Source organism: Bos taurus, chromosome 18, assembly GCF_002263795.3.
Source record: "Bos taurus isolate L1 Dominette 01449 registration number 42190680 breed Hereford chromosome 18, ARS-UCD2.0, whole genome shotgun sequence".
Taxonomy (NCBI): domain Eukaryota; kingdom Metazoa; phylum Chordata; class Mammalia; order Artiodactyla; family Bovidae; genus Bos; species Bos taurus.
The window spans coordinates 62,386,010-62,408,466 of record NC_037345.1 but is presented as its reverse complement, the minus strand read 5'-3'; the positions used below and the strand labels follow the sequence as shown (position 1 = coordinate 62,408,466).

At 46.1% G+C, this 22,457-nt stretch overlaps 1 protein-coding gene across 1 annotated transcript; it reads right to left on the bottom strand.

The window, feature by feature from the left end:
- Nucleotides 1-1,625: 1,625 nt before the first annotated feature.
- On the bottom strand, nt 1,626-14,888 carry GP6 (glycoprotein VI platelet). The gene is made up of 8 exons (XM_024979393.2): nt 14,824-14,888; nt 12,204-12,239; nt 11,829-12,086; nt 10,276-10,560; nt 8,682-8,735; nt 7,292-7,351; nt 4,395-4,445; nt 1,626-2,900 (listed from the first exon to the last, which is right to left on the bottom strand). The coding sequence occupies exons 1-8, from the start codon at nt 14,855-14,857 to the stop codon at nt 2,662-2,664; spliced, it is 1,017 nt and encodes a 338-aa protein (XP_024835161.1). The 5' UTR covers nt 14,858-14,888; the 3' UTR covers nt 1,626-2,661.
- Nucleotides 14,889-22,457: the final 7,569 nt, after the last annotated feature.

Sequence of the window (22,457 nt, the reverse complement as noted above, 5' to 3'; positions counted from 1 at the left end):
AGTCAGACAGAACCGAGCAACTAACACACACATACATGAAGCACATATATGATCACATCATTGCTCTGATTAACTTTTAATGATTCCATGTTAATGATTTAATGATTCCACAGAAAACAGAACTTCATGGTATGCATAGCTCTTCTTACAGCCCCCAGAATTCCCTTGTGACATACAAAATCCCCAAATTCCTTAAAGCAGCAGTACAAGAATTACTTTTTTATTAGAACCTTTATTTTTTGCTTTTTTTTAAATTGAAGTATAGTTGATGTACATTGGTGTGTTAATTTCTGCTGTACGGCAAAGTGACTTGATGATATATACATCTATATATTCTTTTTAATGTTATTTTCTATAAGAATTACTTTTTTATTAAGCACTAATTTTTTTTCTTCCAAACCTTACTTCCTTCTAGATGTTTCCTCTAGCCCAAGTGGCATAGAGGGCACACTGGGGGAGGACTCTGAGCTCAGAGTCTCCAGGAAGGCAGGCAACCTGGGGGCTGGCAGTGTTGAGGGAGGGGCCAGATCTTGCCAATCTTCATCACAGCTCCTGGGGGGAAGTTCCCTAACAAAGTCAGGGTCTGAGGTTCACTCTGGTAGGAACTGGAACCCCAGATGTGTACCAGAGTCATATTCATGGGAGAGCCAGACCGGACTTCATTTGAAGACTGTGTCAGCAACAGAAAGGCTTCTGTTTAGCAGGAGGGCACCCAACTAGGTGCCACAGTCTAGCAACAGGAAAAGGGAAGTATTTCTGACTTATGTCACTTATCTCCCTAGGACAAGTGACCCCACACAGACAGGGATGGATGTCAGGGAGTAAGGTTGGGTTTGTTTGGTTTTTTTTTTTTTCCTTTTTATTAAGGTGAAATTCATGTAAAATAAAATTTACCATTTTAAGGTGAACAACTCAGTGCCATTTAGTACATTTTGTTATGAAACCACCACCTCTACCTAGTTGCAAAATGTTTTCATCACTGCAAAATTAGAAAAGAAAAAAATCACCAATTAAGTAATTACCCTTTGATGCTAGGAAAGACCAAAGGCCCAAGGAGAAGGGGGGGTGCCAGAGGGTGAGATGGTTGAATGGCATCATCAACTCAGTGGACATGAATCTGAGCAAAATCCAGGAGACAGTGAAGGACAGGGAAGCCTGGTGTGCTGCAGTCCATGGGGTCAAAAAGAGTCACACAAGACTTAGCAACTGACCAACAAGTAAATACTCCCTATTTCTTCCTTGCCTTAACCCCTGTCAACCACCAGTCCATCCAAACCTTTAGGATAAGCTTTAGGACTTTGGAGTTTTTTTTCTAATATAAAGGCAAGTCATTAACATGTTGGTTTAATTATTATTATATTCAAAGGGGAAAGAATAGAATACCCAAAAGCCTGAAAGAGTCAGGTACACCCAAGAAACAAAAAAAGATTTTTTTTTCAGACGGTAGCTTAAGACAGTGTTAGCATGAGGTTTACATTTGGGGATACCGAAAAAAAACCAGGAAATTATTCCCAAAAAAAAAAAAATGGGCAACGGGGACACATGGGAGAGTTTTGGGCAGAGGATGGATTGGGTCATCTGTGAGGGGGGTGACGTCAGAAGTCAATCCTCATGGGGTCAAAAAGAGTCACACAAGACTTAGCAACTGACCAACAAGTAATTACTCCCTATTTCTTCCTTGCCTTAACCCCTGTCAACCACCAGTCCATCCAAACCTTTAGGATAAGCTTAGGACTTTGGAGTTTTTTTCTAATATAAAGGCAAGTCATTAACATGTTGGTTTTAATTATTATTATATTCAAAGGGGAAAGAATAGAATACCCAAAAGCCTGAAAGAGTCAGGTACAACCCAAGAAACAAAAAAGATTTTTTTTCAGACTGTAGCTTAAGACAGTGTTAGCATGAGGTTTACATTTGGGGATAACCAGGAAAAAAAAAAAAAAACCTCAGGAACTTATTCACTTTCCTGCATACCAGAAACTAACACAACGTTGTAAATTAACTATATGTCAATAGAATTTAAAAAAAAAAAAAAAAAAAAGCATAAGGCAGGTGGGCAACGGGGACACATGGGAGAGTTTTGGGCAGAGGATGGATTGGGTCATCTGTGAGGGGGGGTGACGTCAGAAGTCAATCCTCAGTGGGGAAAAGAGGGGGGACAAACTGAGAGAGAAGCCCTGAAACACATACCCTACCACGTGTAAAACAGCCAGTGGGAATTTGCCGTATGACACAGGGAACTCAAACTGGTGCTCTGTGACAACTAGAGGGGTGGGAGGTGGGAGGGAGGTTCAAGAGGGAGGGGACATGTGTATACCTATGGCTGATTCAGGTTGATGTATGACAGAGACCAACACAGCATTGTAAAGCAATTATCCTCCAATTAAAAATAAATAGAATGAAAAAAATTAGTCCATCTGGAGGGACTTCCTTGGTGGTCTTGTGGTTAAGACTCTTCCTTCCAATGCAGGGGGCATGGGTTCGATCCCTGGTTACATAACTAAAATCCCCGCATGCCTCACAGTCCAGCTCCCCCCCTCCTCCAAAAAAAGGCAACGAGCAAGACAACAGTGAGTAGACTGTGGCTCTCATAGTCCACTCACGCTAGATCCCCTCCCAACTCACATAACCAATCTCTTAGACACAGCCAAGCCTGAGATTCTAGTGACGGAAGCCTCGGTTGTGACCATCTGGTCGACCCCTATCCTGACGACCCTGTGGTTTCTGGGTCTGCGGGAGGGGTGGGAGTGGCCTGTGTGCAGCTCTGATCCGGTGCATCATTGGAGGTTTCCTTCGGCTGTGCCAGTCTTCTGCCAGAAGCCCCACCAGGAGAATTAGAATCACAGCCCCAAGGCATATCCGGGCCAGATTGCCCTTAGTGTAGTGCTGGAGGGCAAGACCTGGAGGAACAAGAAGAGACAGGAGCAGATGATAAAAGCCCAGCTCCAAGGGGACTTCCCTTGTGGTCCAGGGATTAAGACTTGACCTTCCAATGCCAGGGATGCAGGTTCAATCCCTGGTTGGGGAGCTAAGATCCCTCAAAGCCGAAAAACCAAAACATAAAACAGAAGCAATACAATGAAGACTTTAAAAGTGGTCCATATCCAAAAAAATAATGGTAATAATCTTGGGACTTCCCTGGTGGTCCAGTGGTTTAAAATCTGCCTTCCAATGCAGGGGGACACAGGCTGGATCCCTGGTCAGGGGACTAAGGTCCCACATGCCACAAGCCTGTGAGCTTGACTACTGAGCCCAAGAACCACAACTAGAGAGAAAACCACATGCCACATCAAAGATGCCTCAAGCTGCAACTAAGACCCAGCCCAGTCAAAAATAAAAATTATAAATAAATAGTAAACAAACAAAAAAAAGCTCCTCTCCAGGACCCACTCCAAGCCACATTTTGGGTTTGTCACAGCCAAATCCTTCATCTGAAAACCTATTACTCTCCACTAGCCAGAAAAGCTATGACAAACCTAGACAGCATATTAACAAGCAGAGACATTACTTTGCGAACAAAGGTCTGTCTAGTCAAATCTATGGTTTTTCCAGTAGTCACGTATGGATGTGAGAGTCGGACCATAAAGAAAGCTGAGTGCTGAAGAACTGATGCTTTTGAACTGTGGTGTTGGAGAAGACTCTTGAGAGTCCTTGGACTGCAAGGAGATCAAACCAGTCAACCCTAAAGGATATCAACCATGAATATTCATTGGGAGGACTGATGCTGAAACTGAAACTCCAATACTTTGGCCACCTGATGCAAAGAACTGACTCATTAGAAAAGACCCTGATGCTGGGAAAGATTGAGGGCAGGAGGAGAAGGGAACAACAGAGGACAAGATGGATGGATGGCATCACCAACTCCATGAATATGAGTTTGAGCAAACTCCGGGAGATGGTGAAGGACAGTGAAGCCTGGCATGCTGCAGTCCATGGGGCTGCAAAGAGTCAGACACAACTGAAGAATAACAGGCTAGGATGCCAACCTTCTTCCTCGAGGATTCCTCCCATCCTCACCAAGCATCAGGACTAGATAAGCCCCATTCATTGAGTAGCACATCTTCCACTCACCCCTTCACAGGCCTCTGATACTTCTCCCCATACACAGACACTACCTGGTTGTTTGGCTGATTGTGGAAGAGGAGACTGTCATAAGGGGTGGGACAGAGACGAAATTTCCCTTCTTCTGACCTTTTAGATAATCTCCACCTTCACACTGGTCTTTGCCCAATTCTGAGCTCCATATGCTAACACTACCCCTCCCCTTCTTAGCTGACACACCAGAACCCAAGACCAGAGAGCTGCAGCTTCTTTGCAGGGAAAGCAGCCAGTTTGGGGTAAAGACATGGGCTAGAGGGGGCATGAAGTTGGTCCAGAGAAGGACACTTACTCACCAGTTGGAGGGTCTGACTCCTTTGGAAGGACAGTGATATTCCTAGAAGCTTCTGGGAATCAAAAACGATAAGTGTAAAGAGGTGGAACCATCTCTTCTACCCCTGTTTCTACCCCAATCCTGAACAGCTGCATTGAGAGGCAGAATTCCAGGTTTATAAGAAGAGTATGAACTACAAAGGGCTTCTCTGATGGCTAGGTGGTGGGGAAAAAAAAAAAAAAAAAACGCCTGCCAATGCAGGAGACACGAGTTCAATTCCTGGGTTGGAAAGATCCCCTGGAGTGGGAAATGCCAACCTATACCAGTATTCTTGGCTGAGAAATCCCATGGACAGTGGAGCCTCGTAAGCTACAGTCCACGGGGTTTCAAAGAGTCATACATGACTGAGTGAGTAAACAACACAAACTGCAGAGTCAGAGTGTTCGGATTTGAACCTCAGACTCATCACTTATTAGATGTGGATAGAGTGATAATGTTAGTCACTCAGCCATGTCTGACTCTTTGCAACCCCATGGACTATAGCTCATCAGGCTCCTCTGTCCATGGAATTATCCAGGCAAGAATACTGGAGTGGGTTGCCATTGCCTTCTCCAGGGGATCTTCCTGACCCAGGGATTGAACTCAGGTCTCCTGCATTACAAGTAGATTCTTTACCATCTGACAAATGACTTAATAGCTATGGGTCAGTTTTCCTAATCCTCCTGAGAGTGACTGGGGACCAAGAAGGGTTTTGAACATAGGATGGGGAAGAATCTCCTCAGAGTCTTGGAAAGTACCTGCTGGAATCAGGAACCTAAAGTGTGTGGACCCCATGAAGATAGCTAAGGAATCCTCAGGGAATCTGCCAAGGTTTTCTGCCTTGAAGGAAAAGGAGACACTTCCTAGGGAATCCAAAGGCAAAGAGCACAACAGTGTGAGGGAAACATAACTGCACTGGACTGGAGGATGTACTGTGTCCAGAGAACTACGATCTACATGGGCCTGAAGCACAGGATCGAGCCTGGAAGCAAGGGGAACAAGGCTACACACATGGATCAGAGCCAAGTTGGAAGAGCACACCAAAGGGATTTCCCTGAGGGTCCAGTGGTTCAGACTCTGCACTTCCAATGCAGAGGGCGTGAGTTTGATCCCTGTTTGATCCCATGCAGCACAGCCAACAAATTAAAAAAAAAAAAGAAAGAAAGAAAGAAACATTCAGAACTGCCGGGAGCCAGCGTGAAGAACTCCGCCCATGGCAGAGGTCATGAGGAAGGAGGCTCGGCAAACGCAAAGGTGGGATCGAGGCTCAGGAGTCCCCCTGGAAATTCTCGAGCATCTACCCCGAAAACCAGAGCCTGCCTACTTTACTGCTTTGTGCTCTCACCTACACCCCTGGCTTTACGGGGGGCTGTCCCCCACCACCTCTCTCTGAAAAAGAGTTAACTTACAGCTCCAGTTAATAAAGTTCCTGGGCATGACAAGAGTGTTTCAACCTACAAACTCCTTTGGAAGTCCTCTAGCCTGCCTTAACAGGTTCTTCTGGCCACATGTGATTGTTCACAGCCTCCCAACCGTGAGAGACATGAGATGTTCTAAACTGTCTAAATACAGATTCCTTTGAGCAGTTAAAAGATTGATTAGAAATTGTATTGGTGAAGTGTTTTTCACTTGTTGGGCCAATGTTTGCTGCTAAGTTTCCATATCCCTTACCTACTGTGTCCCTGGGAGTGTATTGATTAATATAATTGGTGAATAGAAATGTAAGTAGTAGCTTTAATGTTTGTAACCTTGGACACTTGAGTTAATTCTTTCCTTGTTATAGGAATGTAACTTTATCTAATGCTTTCAGAGGGTGGCACCTGACTTTAGAATAGTCACCTTTAGAGAAAAATAAGTTTTCTGAAGAAAGGGTCATAAAATGTTAACAGGCCTCCTGGTCAGAAGATGATGTAAATCACCTAAACTTTTGCATATGATAAGTTTGCAGGAAAAAAGCCTGGCTTACTGCTGACTCTACCCCTTCCCCCATTATCCTCTACGCACAACTTAAGGTATAAAAACTACTTTGGAAAATAAAGTGCAGGCCTTGTTCACCGAAGCTTGGTCTCCCGATGTCATTCTTTCTCTCACCTTCTGGCTGAATTCCCATCTGGAGCATGGAGGCTCGTCAAGCCTACTAATTTTGCCTGGGCTTCTAAGATCTGACCAGGGAGGCCTTAGTGTCTCCTCTCCTTCGGGAGAACGGGAGGACGCCTGCAGCCTATGTAGGTGATGCAAATTCCTTGTCTTGGAATTTTATTAGCTTTCCACGTAAACCAGGTTATTCAGCCTCTTTTCTCCACTGAATTTTCTCACTGAGCTATCCTTATTTAACCACTCTTTATATCTTTAACTCTATCATATCCTGATCGCTGAAGCTGTCTCCCCTTCTATTTCCCTGGGTCCACCAGGGCTGGACCCCGGCACAGAACTTACTACCCACGTAGAAGAGTTCTTGTGGCAACACACTAAGTGGGAGAAAGTCCAAATGAAAAAGAAAAACAGAGCGGAGCTGGGGATGGGGGGGTGGCTCAAGAGGGAGGGGACATGTGTATAGCTGACTCACGTTGCTGTATAGCAGAAACCAACACGTCATTGTAAAGCAGTTGTCCCTCAATTAAAAGTAAATTTAGGAAAGAAGAAGAGCACAGTGTAGGGATAAGTAATGGTGTCCCCATGGTAGCCTCGGTGCCGCCATCTTGGAGGCAGCCACGTTTCCCAGAATGCTCCTCTGCCCCCATGCTCAGAGCCCACCTCCACCCCACCCTCGCCCTCAAATCAAGGACTTTCCTGGGAAGAGTCAGGTGGTTTTGAGAAGCAGACTGAAAGCTGACAGCCTTAGATGATGGAAGAGCGAGCTCTGAGTGCCTGGTTACTCACCAGTTGTGGAGGCTTCGTTCGCAATCGAGTGGTTCAGCTTCCTGGAGGCTTCTGTGAATTCTAAGCAAGAAGATTATAAGAAAGTGGGTAATGTCGTGTCTGTTCAGTGAGTCCCTACTCCCCTTACCCCTTCTGAGCTATCCGATCTTCCTGGAACTCATTTATCTACCACACACTGCACAGACACAGAGGAAAAACAAACTCAGAAAGCCCAAAATAAACCCATCTTCTACTTCTGAGTGGCTTCCTGAGAAATGGCTCCATTCATCCGCTGATGGACATTGGGTTACTTCCACGTTGGGGCTATTGTGAATTCTGCTACTATATGAACATTCACATACAAGCTTCTGTGTGAATACACTTTTTTAAATATTCTTGACTGTATATACTGAGGGTGAGGGCTTCCCTGTTGGCTCTGTGGTAAAGAATCTGCGGCTCTGTGGTAAAGAATCTGCCTGCAATGCAGGAGACCTGGGTTCGATCCCTGGTCCAGAAAGATCCCACATACTGTGGAGCAGTTAAGCTATTGAGCCTGTGCTCTAGAGCCTACGAGCTACAACTGCTGAAGCCCACATGCTCTAGAGCCCATGCTCCGAAACAAGAGAGGCCACCACAATAAGAAGCCCATGTATCGCAACTAGAGGGTAGCCACTGCTCTCCACATCTAGGAAAAAAAAAAAGCCGATTCAGCAGTGAAGACCAAGCACAGCCAAGGACAAATAATTTTTTTTTAAATTTTCTTTGAAAAAGGAAGCACTACTGATTCATGCAACAACTTGGAAAAATCTCAAGGGTATTATGATCAGTTCAGTCGCTCAGTTATGTCCAACTCTTTGCAACGCCATAGACTACAGCATGCCAGACTTCCCTGTCCATCACCAACTCTCGGAGCTTGCTCAAACTCATGTCCATCGAGTATTATGATGGGGGGCGGGGGAGGAGACAATCTCAAAAAGTCCCATGTTGTATGATTCCGTTTATATGTAACATTCTCAAAATGACAAAATTAAATCTAGGAAGAACAAATTAGCCAGGGGTTAAGGATCATGGGAGGGGAGGGGTGTCTATAAAGGGGGGATCCTGAGAAATATCTTTGTGAGGGTGGAATAGCATTTTTTGTTTTCTTCCCTGGGAACAGTATTTTGAATGCAATGGTAGTTATATGAATCTGTGTGATAAATCGACATAGAACTATACATATATAGTGTGCCAATGTCAGACTTCTGGTTTTTCTGTTGTACTATAATTATGTAAGAAGATCCCCTGGAGGGGGAAATGGCAACCCACTCCAGTATTCAAGTATATCAAGAAATCTAGACAAAGAGGAGAAGGATAACAGGGTTCCTGTCCCTTTATACCACAGACACCGGGTGAATGCTCCAAAACCTACCTGTTACAGTGGAAGGCGGTTCTGTGGGCGGCCAGCTGGGGGTCACAGAGGTCCCTGAGAAATCAGGAAGAAAAAAAAAAGAGAGAGAGAGCGATCTGTGCACTGTTACGTGTGGTTCCTGAGCAAACCCAGTTTCCTCACCTGGAAAATAAAAATGCAGATGCTTCCATCACTGGACTGTGGTGAGTCTTAAACAGCATTTGAAAGGCACACCTAGCACATTCTGGAGCTAATGAATGATGATCCCTGTAGCTGCCTTCCCTACTTGCCAAACTGCAGTCCTGTCCCTTCTTCTGGATCCCTGTGACCTGCCATCTTACAGATCCTGGGAACAAAAGTGGCTTTTGTCTCCTGGGAACCAGAGGAGGAGGCAAAAACCATGGACTGTATCCAGAGAAAGACAGGCATCCTATGTGGGGACAAATGGGGACTGCCAAGGGAACAAAACAGCCCCTTCCCTCTCCCATGACCCTTGCTATCTGCTTTTTTACCCAGACCAATCACCCAGGCATTATTCCCAGCATTATTCCCAGGCAATAATACCCAGGCATTATTCATAGCATTCAAATTAAAACAGTATTAAATTTTCTTTTTCCTGGCTTTCACTTTCTCCAGGCTTCCACTGCAGGGGGTGCAAGCTCAGTCCCTGGTCAGGGAACCAAGATCCCGCATGCCGCAAGGTGCAGCCAAAAAAAAAGAAAAAATACATAAATTAAAATTTTTACATAAAAATAACTGATTGATTAATGTAAAGTGAATATATGTATGCATATATATATATATACACATATAACTCATTCACTTTGCTGTACACCTAAAGTTAACACCATATTATAAATCAACCATGTGTGTGTGTGCTAAGTCACTTCAGTTGTGTCCAGCTCTTTGCAACCTGGTGGACTGTAGTCCACCAGGCTTATGTGTCCACGGGGATTCTCTAAGCACGAATACGGGTGTGGGTTGCCATGGCCTCCTCCAGGGGATCTTCCCAACCCAGGGAGTGAACGTGAGTCTCTTATATCTCCTGCATTAGCAGGCAGGTTCTTTACCACTAGCACCACACTAGCTGAGAAGCCCTATAAACCAACTATACTACAATACACATTTTTTTAAAAAAGAAAATCTTGGGCTGGGAAGACCATCCTGGATTATCTGAGTGTGTCCAATTACAAGAGTCCTTAAAAGCCTAAGAGCAAAGCAGGAAGGTGGAAGAGTCAGAGAGAAAGAGAAAGATTAGAAAATGCTATGAAGCTGGCTTTGATGATGAAGGAAGGGACCATGGGAGCCAAGAGATACAGGTGATTCTAGAAGCTGAAAAAGGCACCAGAAATGAATCTTCCCCTTGAGCCTCCAGAAGGAAGGCTGGCTGACACCTTGGTTTTATCCCTGCAGGACCCATTTCAGACTTCTGACTTCCAGAACTGTAAGGTAATACATTTGTGAAATTTAAGCCAGCAAACTTGTGGTCACTTGTTACACAGCACCCAGACACTCAAACACCCTCCAATGCCTCTGAATTCCCATGCTCCCTCCCCTGGAAACTTCCATCAGGGACTGCCAAGGCTGGAGAAAAGATTTTGTCTATACCCCTGACCTGTGACCACAAGCTTCAGGGGGTCGCTGGGGGCTGACCACAGGTATGGATATGCGCTGGAAAAGCTATAGCATCGGTAGATTCCACTGTGGGCTGCAGTCACCGTGACAATAGGGAAGTCTGCCCGGTACCACCTCTCCGGTGTCTTGAAGGGCCTGGTGTCCCCCTCCTTGTAGAGAGCAAATTGGTCAAAACCATATTGGCTCTGACAGCGTAGAGTCACGGTCACTCCTGCGGGCACCGCCGTGCTGGGCTGAGCTGAGAGCGAGGGCTTGGGGGAAGTTCCTGGGAAAGGAGAGAACTTTAGTATTAAAGATGGTGGCCACTGTGGAAAACAGTATGGAGGTTCCTCAGAAAACTAAAAACAGAATTACCCACCATATGATCCAGCAACCCCTCTCCTGGACACATAGACAGACAAAACTCTAACTCAAAAAGATACATGCACGCTTATGTTCACAGCAGCAATATTCACAATAGCTAAGACATGGAGACAGCCTCAATACGCACTGGCAGAGGAATGGATAAAGAAGATGCAGTCCGTATATACAATGGAACACCACATAGCCACAAAGAAGAATGAAATAATGCCATTTGCAACAACATGCCATGTGCAACTAGAGACAATCCCACTAAGGGAAGTAAGTCAGACAGAGAAAGACAAGTAGCACATGATATCAAGTACATGTGGGATCTAAAATATGACACAAATGAAACAGAAACAGACTCATGGACACAGAGCACAGACTGGTGGTTGCCAAGGGAAAGAGGGTTGGGAGAGGCATGGAGTGGGAGGTTGGGGTTAGCAGATATAAGCATTTATATATAGGAGGGATAAACAACAAGGTTCTACTACTGTACAGCACAGAGAACTATATTCAACACCCTAGGATAAACCATAATGGGAAAGTGTTTTTCAAAAAAAGATATGTATAACTGGAGCACTTTGCTTCACAGCAGAAATTAACAGCATTGTAAATCAACTATACTTCAATTAAAAAATATTAAAACTGGGGGAGAGGGATAAAAGAGAAAGAGAGAGAGAAAGTGGTTAAGACTCCACCTTTCCATTGAAGGGGCCAGGTGGTTGGACTTCTGGATGGAAAACTAAGATCCCACATGCCCCAAGGGTGTGGCCACAAAATAAATATTTTTTAAGGGATAAACGTGGCTAGAGGGGTGCACATTTTTTGCTCTCGTGTCAGGCTTGGATGTGACTTGGAATGACAATCTAGGAATCTGTCTTTATTTAAAATTGTGCTATTGTGAACATCGTGGATTTTATGCATTGATTTGGGGTGGTTTTTTTTAAATATTGTATTAACATATTATTTATGTGGGTTACTGAGTTTTGGGCACTTTCCCTAAATTTGGCACTCAAGGCCAACATCTTGCTTGCCCCACCCTAATCCCAACATCCCCACCCTCTGCCCTCGCCCTGGGACTTTGGGTTTAGGGTCTTCATCACCCGCCACTCTCACACTCTTGGCGCCCAGAACAGAGGACCACGCAGCCCTGAGGCTCCACGTCCAGCCCCGCCCACCCCCGGTTACCAGTAGCAACCAGCTCCAGCTGGCTGCTGGGAGGGGACCAGCGCATCCCTATCTGATAGGAGCAGCGGTAGCGGCCGGCTTGGTCTCTTTCCATCGCCGAGATGAAGATCTCCGCCTGGTCAAAATACCTCCCGGATTTCAGCTTCTCCAGGCGGTACAGTTCTGCATCCGGAGGTCCCTGGCAGCGAATGGTCACCGGCCTGCCCAGGGGCACGAGGGAGCTGGGCAGGGCCTGGAGGGAGGGCTCGGACAGGGGACCTGGAAGCGAAGCAAATCCTAGAGGAGCTCAGCTTCCGACAGAGCCCTCCCGTCCCGGTCCCTCCCCGAGCTCCTGCCTTCTCACTGGCTGAACCCAGAAGACGGATCTGGACTCACCTTCCGGAACGCGTATCACCCGGCCCAGACACAGCCCTGGGGAAAGAGCAAGCGACCAGTCACCAGGACCTCGTGTGAACCCACACCTCCTGCATGCTGCACACTGAGCTGACAAACTTGCATGCTTTTGCTTTTTTTAATTGAGGATATAGTTGAGAGTCCCTTCGACAGCAAGGAGATCCAACCAGTCTATCCTAAAGGAAATCAGTCCTGAATATTCATTGGAAGAACTGATTCTGAAGCTGAAGCTCCAATACTTTGGCCACCTGATGTGAAGAGCTGAATCATTTGAAAAGACCCTGATGCCGGGAAAGATTTAAAGCAGGAGGAGAAGGGGACGACAGAGGATGAGATGGTTGGATTGCATCACCGACTCGATGGACATGAGTTTGGGTAAACCCGGGGAGTTGATGATGGACAGGGAGGCCTGATGTGCTGCAGTCCATGGGGTCCTAAAGAGTCAGACTCGCCTGAAAGACTGAACCGAACTGAACTGATAGTTAATTAATAACCTTGTGTTAGTTTCAAGTATTGCCTTTCTTTTGTCATTATTGTGTGTGTGTGTCATTTTTTTTTTCCCAAAGATACACAAGCACATGATTGAAGTGAAAGAAGCCAGCCTGGGACATCTCTGGTGGTCCAGTGACCCGGACTCTGCCCTTCCAATGCAGGGGCCCAGGTTCGATCCCTGCTCAGGGAATTAAGATGCCACAAGCCCTGAGGCATGACCAGTTAATAAAAATTAAAAAATAAACACAGGGCTCCCAGTTAAATTTGAATTTCAGATAAACAACAAATAATTTTTTTTTTTTTTTTTTTTTGCACAGTATATCCCATGAGGTCCATAGCCCTGCAACTGGCAGGAGGTAGATTTAAACATGGGCAGCACATTTTCGCAGTAAATCATGTGGATGTGGTGCTAACGTTCCTTAGTTTGTATTTGAGCCTGTCGCTGCGTGACCTTAAACAAGTTACTTAATCCCTCTGGGCCTGTGTTCTCACCTGTGAGATGGGAATAACAGGAGACCCTGCTTCATCAGGCCGTGATGGGGATTAAATGAGTGTCTTTTTAGAAACACAGAGTAGGGCTTCCCTGGTGGCTCAGTGGTAAAGAATCTGCCTGCCAGTGCAGGAGACACGGGTTCGATCCCTGATGCGGGAAGATCCCACGTGCCTGGGAGCAACTGAGCCCGTGCGCCACAATTACTGATCCGGTGCTCTAGAGCCTGGGAACTGCAACTGCTGAGCCCAGGTGCTGCGACTACTGAAGCCTGCGGGCCCCAGAGCCAGTGCTCCGCAACAAGAGAAGCCACCGGAATGAGAAGCCTGGGCACCGCAACCAGAGAGGAGCCCCCATCACCACAACTAGAGAAAGCCCACATGCAGCAGCAAAGACCCAGCACAGCCAAAAATAAAATAAAAGCACAGAATAATGCATGTGCAAGAGCTCCATGAGTTCTTTCAAGGGTGGATAAAGGCTTGAGTGACTGAGGGGCAGTTTGTCTTCACAGTATGCACTCTTATCCCCGATAACACAACTGCTCTCCCTTCCTGCTTAGCCCCGGGAGCCTCTGTCCTTTTCCGTGATAAAATTCCTTTGAAGAAACAAGGAAATCATGCGCAGACGTGCCCAGAATAGAGCTTGATAAGAAGGAGACTTCAAAAAATGCATCTGAGCCTCCGCACCAGTCCTATTACAGGAGACTCTTACTCCAGCGTTATTGAGATGGACTGACAAATAAAAACCTTACATATCCAAGGTGATGCCCTGTAAAATAATTACCACAATCAAGCTAGTTAACACATCTGTCACCTCACATAATTAAATATCTTTTGGGGTATTTTTCTGGTGAGAAATCTAAATCTACTCTTTTGGCAAGTTTCAGGTACGTGCTATAGAATGGTTACCTACTGTCACCATGTTACGACTTAAACCCCCAGAACTGATTTCATCTTACAAGTGGAAGATTGTACCTTTTGACCCATATCATCTACCTCCCCATTACCCGCACCTCCACCTCAACCGCCTGTCCCCAGCCTGGGCAATCACCAAGCTACTCTCTGCTCTTGTGGGTTTGACCTTTTGAGACTCCGTGTATAAGTAGGATCCTGCAATATTTGTTTATCTGGCTTATATTGCTTAGCATAATACCCTCAAAGTCCAATCACATTGTCACAAACAGCAAAATTGTTGGCACCAGAACCTTAAGGGATATTGACAAGCTAAATCTATAATCTAGCACTGATATCAAATCCACCTCAAACAAAATTAAAAATTATAATACAACAAGGACCTACTATAGAATACAGGGAACGCTACTCAATATTTTGTAATAACCTATAAGGGAAAAGAACCTGAAAAAGAATATATATATATATTATATGTATCTGAGACCTGTATTCATTTATCAACCCAGCCATGAATAAACTAGAATAATTCATACAAGCAGCATCGCCCTGGGTCCCAGTTTTCCCACCCAGCAAATAAGTGAGGTGATGCTTGTAGGTCGCCTCTTGCCCTGAAAGTTACCTCTTGCCCTGGTGCAATTAAAAAAAAAAAAAAGCATTCTTTGTCTCCTAGCCCACTGCCTGTCCCTCAGCATTTTCCAGAATGACTCACCAAGACAGAAGAGGGCAGACAGGACTGGGGACATGGTTCCTCGCCTGTCCTGAGCTCTGCAACCCAGGAGGGAAGCCCTGGGTGGGGGCTGGAGCCGGACACAGGCTGCGGCGGGGGTGAAGGGCCCTCTCCTCCTCCCCCATCAGCCTGGCTTTCCCTAGTTGGCACTCATCAAGCCAGAGCCACAGCGTGACTTGCACACAAGCTCCAAGAAGCCTGGCTTATCTCCGGTCACCAGCCCAGGGCCCCAGTGAGTCTGCCTCGTGAGGCATCATCTGTCTTCTGCTACTTCCAGTAGCCCCCTACATTCATTAAGGGCTTGCATATCAAAACCCCAATGGGTCAGTGCAATCCACAGAGTCAGAAAGTACATTGGGGACTTCCCTGGTGGTCTAGTGGCTGAGACTCCGAGCTCCCAATGCAGGGGACCCCCGGTTCCATCCTTGGTCAGGAAACTAGACCCCACAGGCTGCAAGCAAGACCTGATACAGCCAAATAAATTAACGTTTTAAAAAGAAAGGGGAAAAGTACATCAGTAGGGCTTCCCTGCTGGCTCAATGGGAAAGAATCTGCCTGCCAGCGCAGAAGTTGTTGTTCAGTCGCTCAGTCGTATCTGACTCTTTGCGACCCCATGGACTGCAGCACACCAGACTTCCCTGTTCTTCCCTATCTCCCAGAGCTTGCTGAGACTCATGTCCATTGAGTTGGTGATACCATCCAACCATCTCATCCTCTGTCGCCCCCTTCTTCTCCTGCCCTCAATCTTTCCCAGCATCAGGAGTTTCCAATGAGTTGGCTGTTCCCATCAGGTGGCCAAAGTATTGGAGCTTCAGCTTCAGCATCAGTCCTTCCAATGAATACTCAGAACTTATTTCCTTGAGGATTGACTGGTTTGGTCTCCTTGCAGTCTAAGGGATTCTCAATAGTCCTCTCCGGGACTCTTGATATCGCTTGGCCCATCCAGACAATCCAGGATCATCTTCCTCCTTTGACATTGGCTTTTAGGAACTTGAACCCATCATCCACCTCGCTCCCCCCTTGCCCTGTAAAGTAGAAGGTTCTGTGGATTAGGATGTGAACACCTTTGGGGGCACCCACTTTTGTGCCGACCACACTGTTCTTTACAAAATCCTTAAGCAAAGATCATTTCTGCTTAAATTAAGAGGAATCAGCTTCACCAGGGTCGTTTGCAAGCAAGTCAACTGAAAAGAACAGATTTTTAAAATCAAAAATTCCCACTATCTGCTTGCAAAAAAAACAAAAACAAAACTTGGGGTGTGTTAGCAAGAAGAGGGATTGGAACTCAGAGTCTGATTCCACAGCCCACTCTCTTTCTGGGGGAGGGTTGTAGGTCCAAATGTCCGTGAGAACCTCTGACCACAAAGAGATTTGTCTGTTACATACATGCAAGCAACCTGCGGCTCACAGCTGATGCTAACCACAAACCTTCACAACCAACATCCGCTTCCTTTCTGAAACTGAGAAACCCCGAAGACCACAAGTGTGGAGTCACACATCAGCTTCATCCTTGACTGCTTCTCTGAAGGCTTTGAGGTGGTTCACAAACCCAGCTACAACCTTCAGACGGATGGAAGACAATCAAACCGATCTACAACAAGACGGGCAAAACAAAACCCAAACCCGCAGAAGCAGCCCAGAGAGGAGACAGCAGCAAAGTCATGCACAGACCCAGGGCCCACCATGGAAGGCGGTGCTCGGATGGGCTCTTCACCACGAGAGACCAGGCCGGGGTCACATCCTTCATGCTGCCCTTTGGGGCTTGAGAACTGTGTCGGGATGGTTTGGGCTGCCAGTCACGGGACATGAAGGGGTTAAGCTGAACTGACATGTGCACACGACCATGTGTAAAATAGATGGCTAGTGGGAAGCTGCTGTGTAGACAGGGAGCTCAGCTCAGTGCTCTGTGACGACCCAGAGGGTGGGATGGGGGTGGAGGGAGGTTCAGGAGGGAGGGGATATATGTATATATGACTCATGTTGTTGTACAGCAAAAACTAACACCACATTGTAAAGCAATTATATTCCAATTTTTTAAAAGATGTTTAAGCTGAGCTGACCTTCACCCCATGCAAAAGGGAGAAGGAATTCCATTTCACAGAAGTACAAGCCCAGGGGTGTAGCAGGCTTTGGGTTCAGTAACATCCTGAGGATTCCTCCTGCAAGATGCAGGTCCGACAATTACTGCTGCTGCTGCTAAGTCGCTTCAGTCGTGTCCGACTCTGTGCGACCCCATAGACGCCAGCCCATCAGGCTCCCCGGTCCCTGGGATTCTCCAGGCAAGAACACTGGAGTGGGTTGCCATTTCCTTCTCCAATACATGAAAGTGAAAATCAAAGTGAAGTCGCTCAGTCGTGTCCGACTCTAGCGACCCCATGGACTGCAGCCTACCAGGCTCCTCCACCCATGGGATGACATCACCCCAAATCAGGTCACTGTGGCAGGTTGAACAGAGGTGCTTCCCCTAAAAGATATGTCTGGTCCTCCCCTTAGTACCTGTGAATGGAGCTAATTTGGGAAAAGGGGATTTTTTAAGATTTTTTTTTAATGTGGAGCATTTTTTAAGTCTTTATTGAATTTGTTGCAATATTGCTTCTGTTTTTTGTGTTCTGGTTTCTTGGCCCCGAGGCATGTGGGGTTTTAGCTCCCTGGCCAGAGATCAAACCCCCACCATCTGCATTGGAGGGTGAAGTCATAACCACTGGACACCAGGGGAGTCCCCGGAAAAAGGTTTTTGCAGATGTAAGTACGGGTCTTGAGATGAGACTGTCCTAGATTATCCGGGTGGAGCCTCGCTCCAACAAGTGTCCTCAGAAGAGAAGACAGAGGACAGAGGAAGAGGAGATGAGGGGAGGGCAGGCAGAGACAGGGATGATGCAGCCCCAACCCAGGAGTGGTTGGATCCCCAGAAGCTGCAAAAGGCATGAGCCTATGAAGGTGTGTCCCCCATCCCACCCCTGCCCCTGGCTCTGACACCTTAAGTTTGGACATCCAGCCTCTGGAACTGTGAGCGAATACATTTATGTTCTAGGTCACCAAGTCAGTCAAATCAGTCAACCCTAGAGGAACCTAGATGCTGAAGCTGAAATTCCAAGAGTTTGGCCATGTGATGCAAAGAGCTGACCCATTGGAAAAGACCCTGATGATGGGAAAGATTGAAGGCAGGAGGAAAAGGGAACGACAGAGAATGAGACAGTTGGATGGTATCACTGACTCAATGGACAGACCATGGGAGACAGTGAAGGACAGGGAGCCTGTCACGCTGCAGTCCATGGGGTCACAAAGAGTTGGACACAACTTAGCAACTCAACAAGTCATCAAGGTAACGGTATTTGTTACAGCGGCTGGAGGAAGCTGACACAATCTCTTTGGTGGAGGGTCAGGAGGTGGCTACCACAGCCATTTTGGGCCACTTGCTTTCTTGTGTGTGTGTGTGTGTGTGTGTGTGTGTGTGTGTTGTCCAGTGAGGGAGAGAAAAGCGCTTCCCTTTCGTTCGTCTAATCAGGCTATCTTAACTCCTGTGCTGATTTTGCGTGCATGCTAAGTTGCTTCAGCCCCGTCAGATCTTTGTGACCCCACGGACTGCAGCACGTCAGGCCCGCCAGGCCTTCCTGTCCTTAACTACCTCCCAGAGTTTGCTCAGATTCACGTCCATTGAGTCAGTGATGCCATCCAACCATCTCATCCTCTGTCGTCCCCTTCACATTTTGCCTTCAGTCTTTCCCAGCATCAGGGTCTTATCCAACGAGTCAGTTCTTCGCATCAGGTGGCCAGAGTATTGGAGCTTCAGCTTCAGCATCAGTCCTTCCAATGAATATTCAGGGTTGATTTCCTTGAGGATTGACTGGTTTGATCTAGCTGTCCAAGGGACTCTCAAGAGTCTTCTCCAGCATTATAAAAAGATGTCTGTGCACCCAAGTCTATCTTGCCCTGTTAGTCCCTGAATGATGTAACCCAACAGTTCTTGACTGGGGTGATTCTGTCCGCTCCCCAGGAGCATCGGGCAGTGTCTGAAGATGTTTTTTGGTTGTCCCACAGTTGGATGGGGCATTGTGCTAGTGACATCTAGTGGTTAATGCACAAGATAGCTCTCTCCTCCCTACTTCAAAAAATCACCTGGTCCAAATGAACTTATTTACAAAACAGAAATGCTCACATGGAAAACAAACGTATGGTTACCAAAGGGGACAGCAGGTGGTGGAGGGAGATGAGCTGGGAGTTTGGGATTAACATATACTTACTACCATCTATAAGACAGGTAAACACGGACCTCCCTGGCCACACTTCCACTGCAGATAGCACAGGCTGGATTAGGGAACTAAGATCCCGCGTGTTGCACAATGTAGCCAGAAAAAAGGGAGGAATTACAATAAAAAATGGGTAAACAAGAAGGAGCTAGTATATAGCACAGGGGACTCGACTCAATATCTGTATCAACAGTAACCTACGAGGGAAAAGAAGCTGGAAAAGAATCAATGTGTATGTATATATGTATATAAAGGAATATATATATGCATAACTGAATTGTTGTGAGTACACCTGAAACTAACACAGCATTGTAAATCAACTATGAAAAAAGTGAAAGTGTTAGTCACTCAAAGTCAAGTCTGAAACTTTTCAATTCCATGGACCGCCATGAGATTGAAGCCGCCAGGCCCCTCGATATACTTTATATGTTTAATGAGATACATCTATGATTATAACTGAAAGTGAAGAGTCACCTCTCAAGGCTGGCGTGTCCTGACCCCGCCCCTGCAGTCTGCAGTCAGGGTTCTGCTCAGCTCATTCCAGCCACGCCTATCTTTTTCTGCTCACATTTTCTGGTTGCAAATGCCAGGCTCTTTCCCTCTTCAGGGCTTTAGGGCTGAGTGTCTGACCCACATCACTGCTCCAAAGAAGAGTTCACCAAACCATCCATTACAGAGATCTGTCAGGTAATACTCCGTATGAGCAGCTTGTTCAAAACACTTCTCCAGTTGCCATGCATTTTACCCCGTAGAGAATCTAAAATGGTAGTGACGCCCTGTCCTCCCTTCCTGAAGCCCCTGATAACTCCCGATATACTCTCTGTCTCTGTGAACTGCCCTGCTCTGGGTGTTTCTTATAACTGGAGTCAAGCTATGTATGTGTGGTCTTTTGTGTCTTCTTATGTTACTTCCCTCTATACAGTCAGCAAAAACAAAACTGGGAGCTGACTGTGTCTCAGATCATGAACTCCTTATTGCCAAATTCAGACTTAAATTGAAGAAAGTAGGGAAAACCACTAGACCATTCAGGTATGACCTAAATCAAATCCCTTATAATTATACAGTGGAAGTGAGAAATAGGTTTAAGGGACTAGATCTGATAGATAGAGTGCCTGATGAACTATGGACGGAGGTTCGTGACATTGTGCAGGAGACAGGGAGCAAGACCATCCCCATGGGGAAAAAATGCAAAAAACCAAAATGGCTGTCTGGGGAGGCCTTACAAATAGCTGTGAAAAGAAGAGAAGCGAAAAACAAAGGAGAAAAGGAAAGATATAAGCATCTGAATGCAGAGTTCCAAAGAATAGCAAGAGGAGATAAGAAAGCCTTCCTCAGCTATCAGTGCAAAGAAATAGAGGAAAACAACAGAATGGGAAAGACTAGAGATCTCTTCTGGAGAAGGCAATGGCACCCCACTCCAGTACTCTTGCCTGGAAAATCCCATGGATGGAGGAGCCTGGTAGGCTGCAGTCCATGGGTTCTCGAAGAGTCAGACACGACTGAGTGACTTCCCTTTCAATTTTCCTGTTCATACATTGGAGAAGGAAATGGCAACCCACTCCAGTGTTCTTGCTTGGAGAATCCCAGGGACAGGGGAGGCTGGTGGGCTGCCATCTATGGGGTCACACAGAGTCGGACACGACTGAAGCGACTTAGCAGCAGCAGCAGCAGAGATCTCTTCAAGAAAATTAGAGATACCAAAGGAACATTTCATGCAAAGATGGGCTTGATAAAGGACAGAAATGGTATGGACCTAACAGAAGCAGAAGATATTAAGGAGAGATGGCAAGAATATACAGAAGAACTGTACCAAGAAGATCTTCACAACCCAGATAATCACAATGGTGTGATCACTGACCTAGAGCCAGACATCCTGGAATGTGAAGTCAAGTGGGCCTTAGAAAGCCTCACTACGAACAAAGCTAGTGGAGATGATGGCATTCCAGTTGAGCTATTCCAAATCCTGAAAGATGATGCTGTGAAAGTGCTGCACTCAATATGCCAGCAAATTTGGAAAACTCAACAGTGGCCACAGGACTGGAAAAGGTCAGTTTTCATTCCAATCCTAAAGAAAGGCAATGCCAAAGAATGCTCAAACTACCACACAATTGCACTCATCTCACACGCTAGTAAAGTAATGCTCAAAATTCTCCAAGCCAGGCTTCAGCAATATATGAATCGTGAACTTCTAGTTGTTCAAGCTGGTTTTAGAAAAGGCAGAGGAACCAGAGATCAAATTGCCAACATCCTCTGGGTCATGGAAAAAGCAAGAGAGTTCCAGAAAAACATCTATTTCTGCTTTATTGACTATGCCAAAGCCTTTGACTGTGTGGATCACAATAAACTGTGGGAAATTTTCAAGAGATGGGAATACCAGACCACCTGATCTGCCTCCTGTGCAATCTGTATGCAGGTCAGGAAGCCACAGTTAGAACTGGACATGAAACTACAGACTGGTTCCAAATAGGAAAAGGAGTACATCAAGGCTGTATATTGTCACCCTGCTTATTTAACTTATATGCAGAGTACATCATGAGAAACACTGGGCTGGAAGAAGCACAAGCTGGAATCAAGACTGCTAGGAGAAATATCAATAACCTCATATATGCAGATGACACCACCCTTATGGCAAAAAGTGAAGAGGAACTAAAGAGTCTCTGGATGAAAGTGAAAGAGGAGAGTGAAAAAGTTGGCTTAAAGCTCAACATTCAGAAAACAAAGATCATGGCATCTGGTCCCATCACTTCATGGGAAATAGATGGGGAGACTGTAGAAACAGTGTCAGACTTTATTTTTCTGGGCTCCAAAATCACTGCAGATGGTGATTGCAGCCATGAAATTAAAAGACCCTACTCCTTGGAAGGAAAGTTATGACCAACCTAGACAGCATATTAAAAAGCAGAGACATTACTTTGCCAACAAAGGTCTGTCTAGTCAAAGCTATGGTTTTTCCTGTGGTCATGTATGGATGTGAGAGTTGGACTGTGAAGAAAGCTGAGAGCCAAAGAATTGATGCTTTTGAACTATGGTGTTGGAGAAGACTCTTGAGAGTCCCTTGGACTGCAAGGAGATCCAACCTGTCCCTTCTAAAGGAGACGAGTCCTGAGTGTTCATTGGAAGGACTGATGCTGAAGCTGAAACTCCAATACTTTGGCCACTTGATATGAAGAGTTGACTCATTGGAAAAGACTGATGCTGGGAGGGATTGGGGGCAGGAGGAAGAAGGGGATGACAGAGGATGAGATGACTGGGTGGCATCACTGACTCAATGGACATGAGTTTGAATAAACTCCAAGAGTTGGTGATGGACAGGGAGGCCTGGCATGCTGCGATTCATGGGGTCCAAAGAGTCGGACACGACTAAGCGAC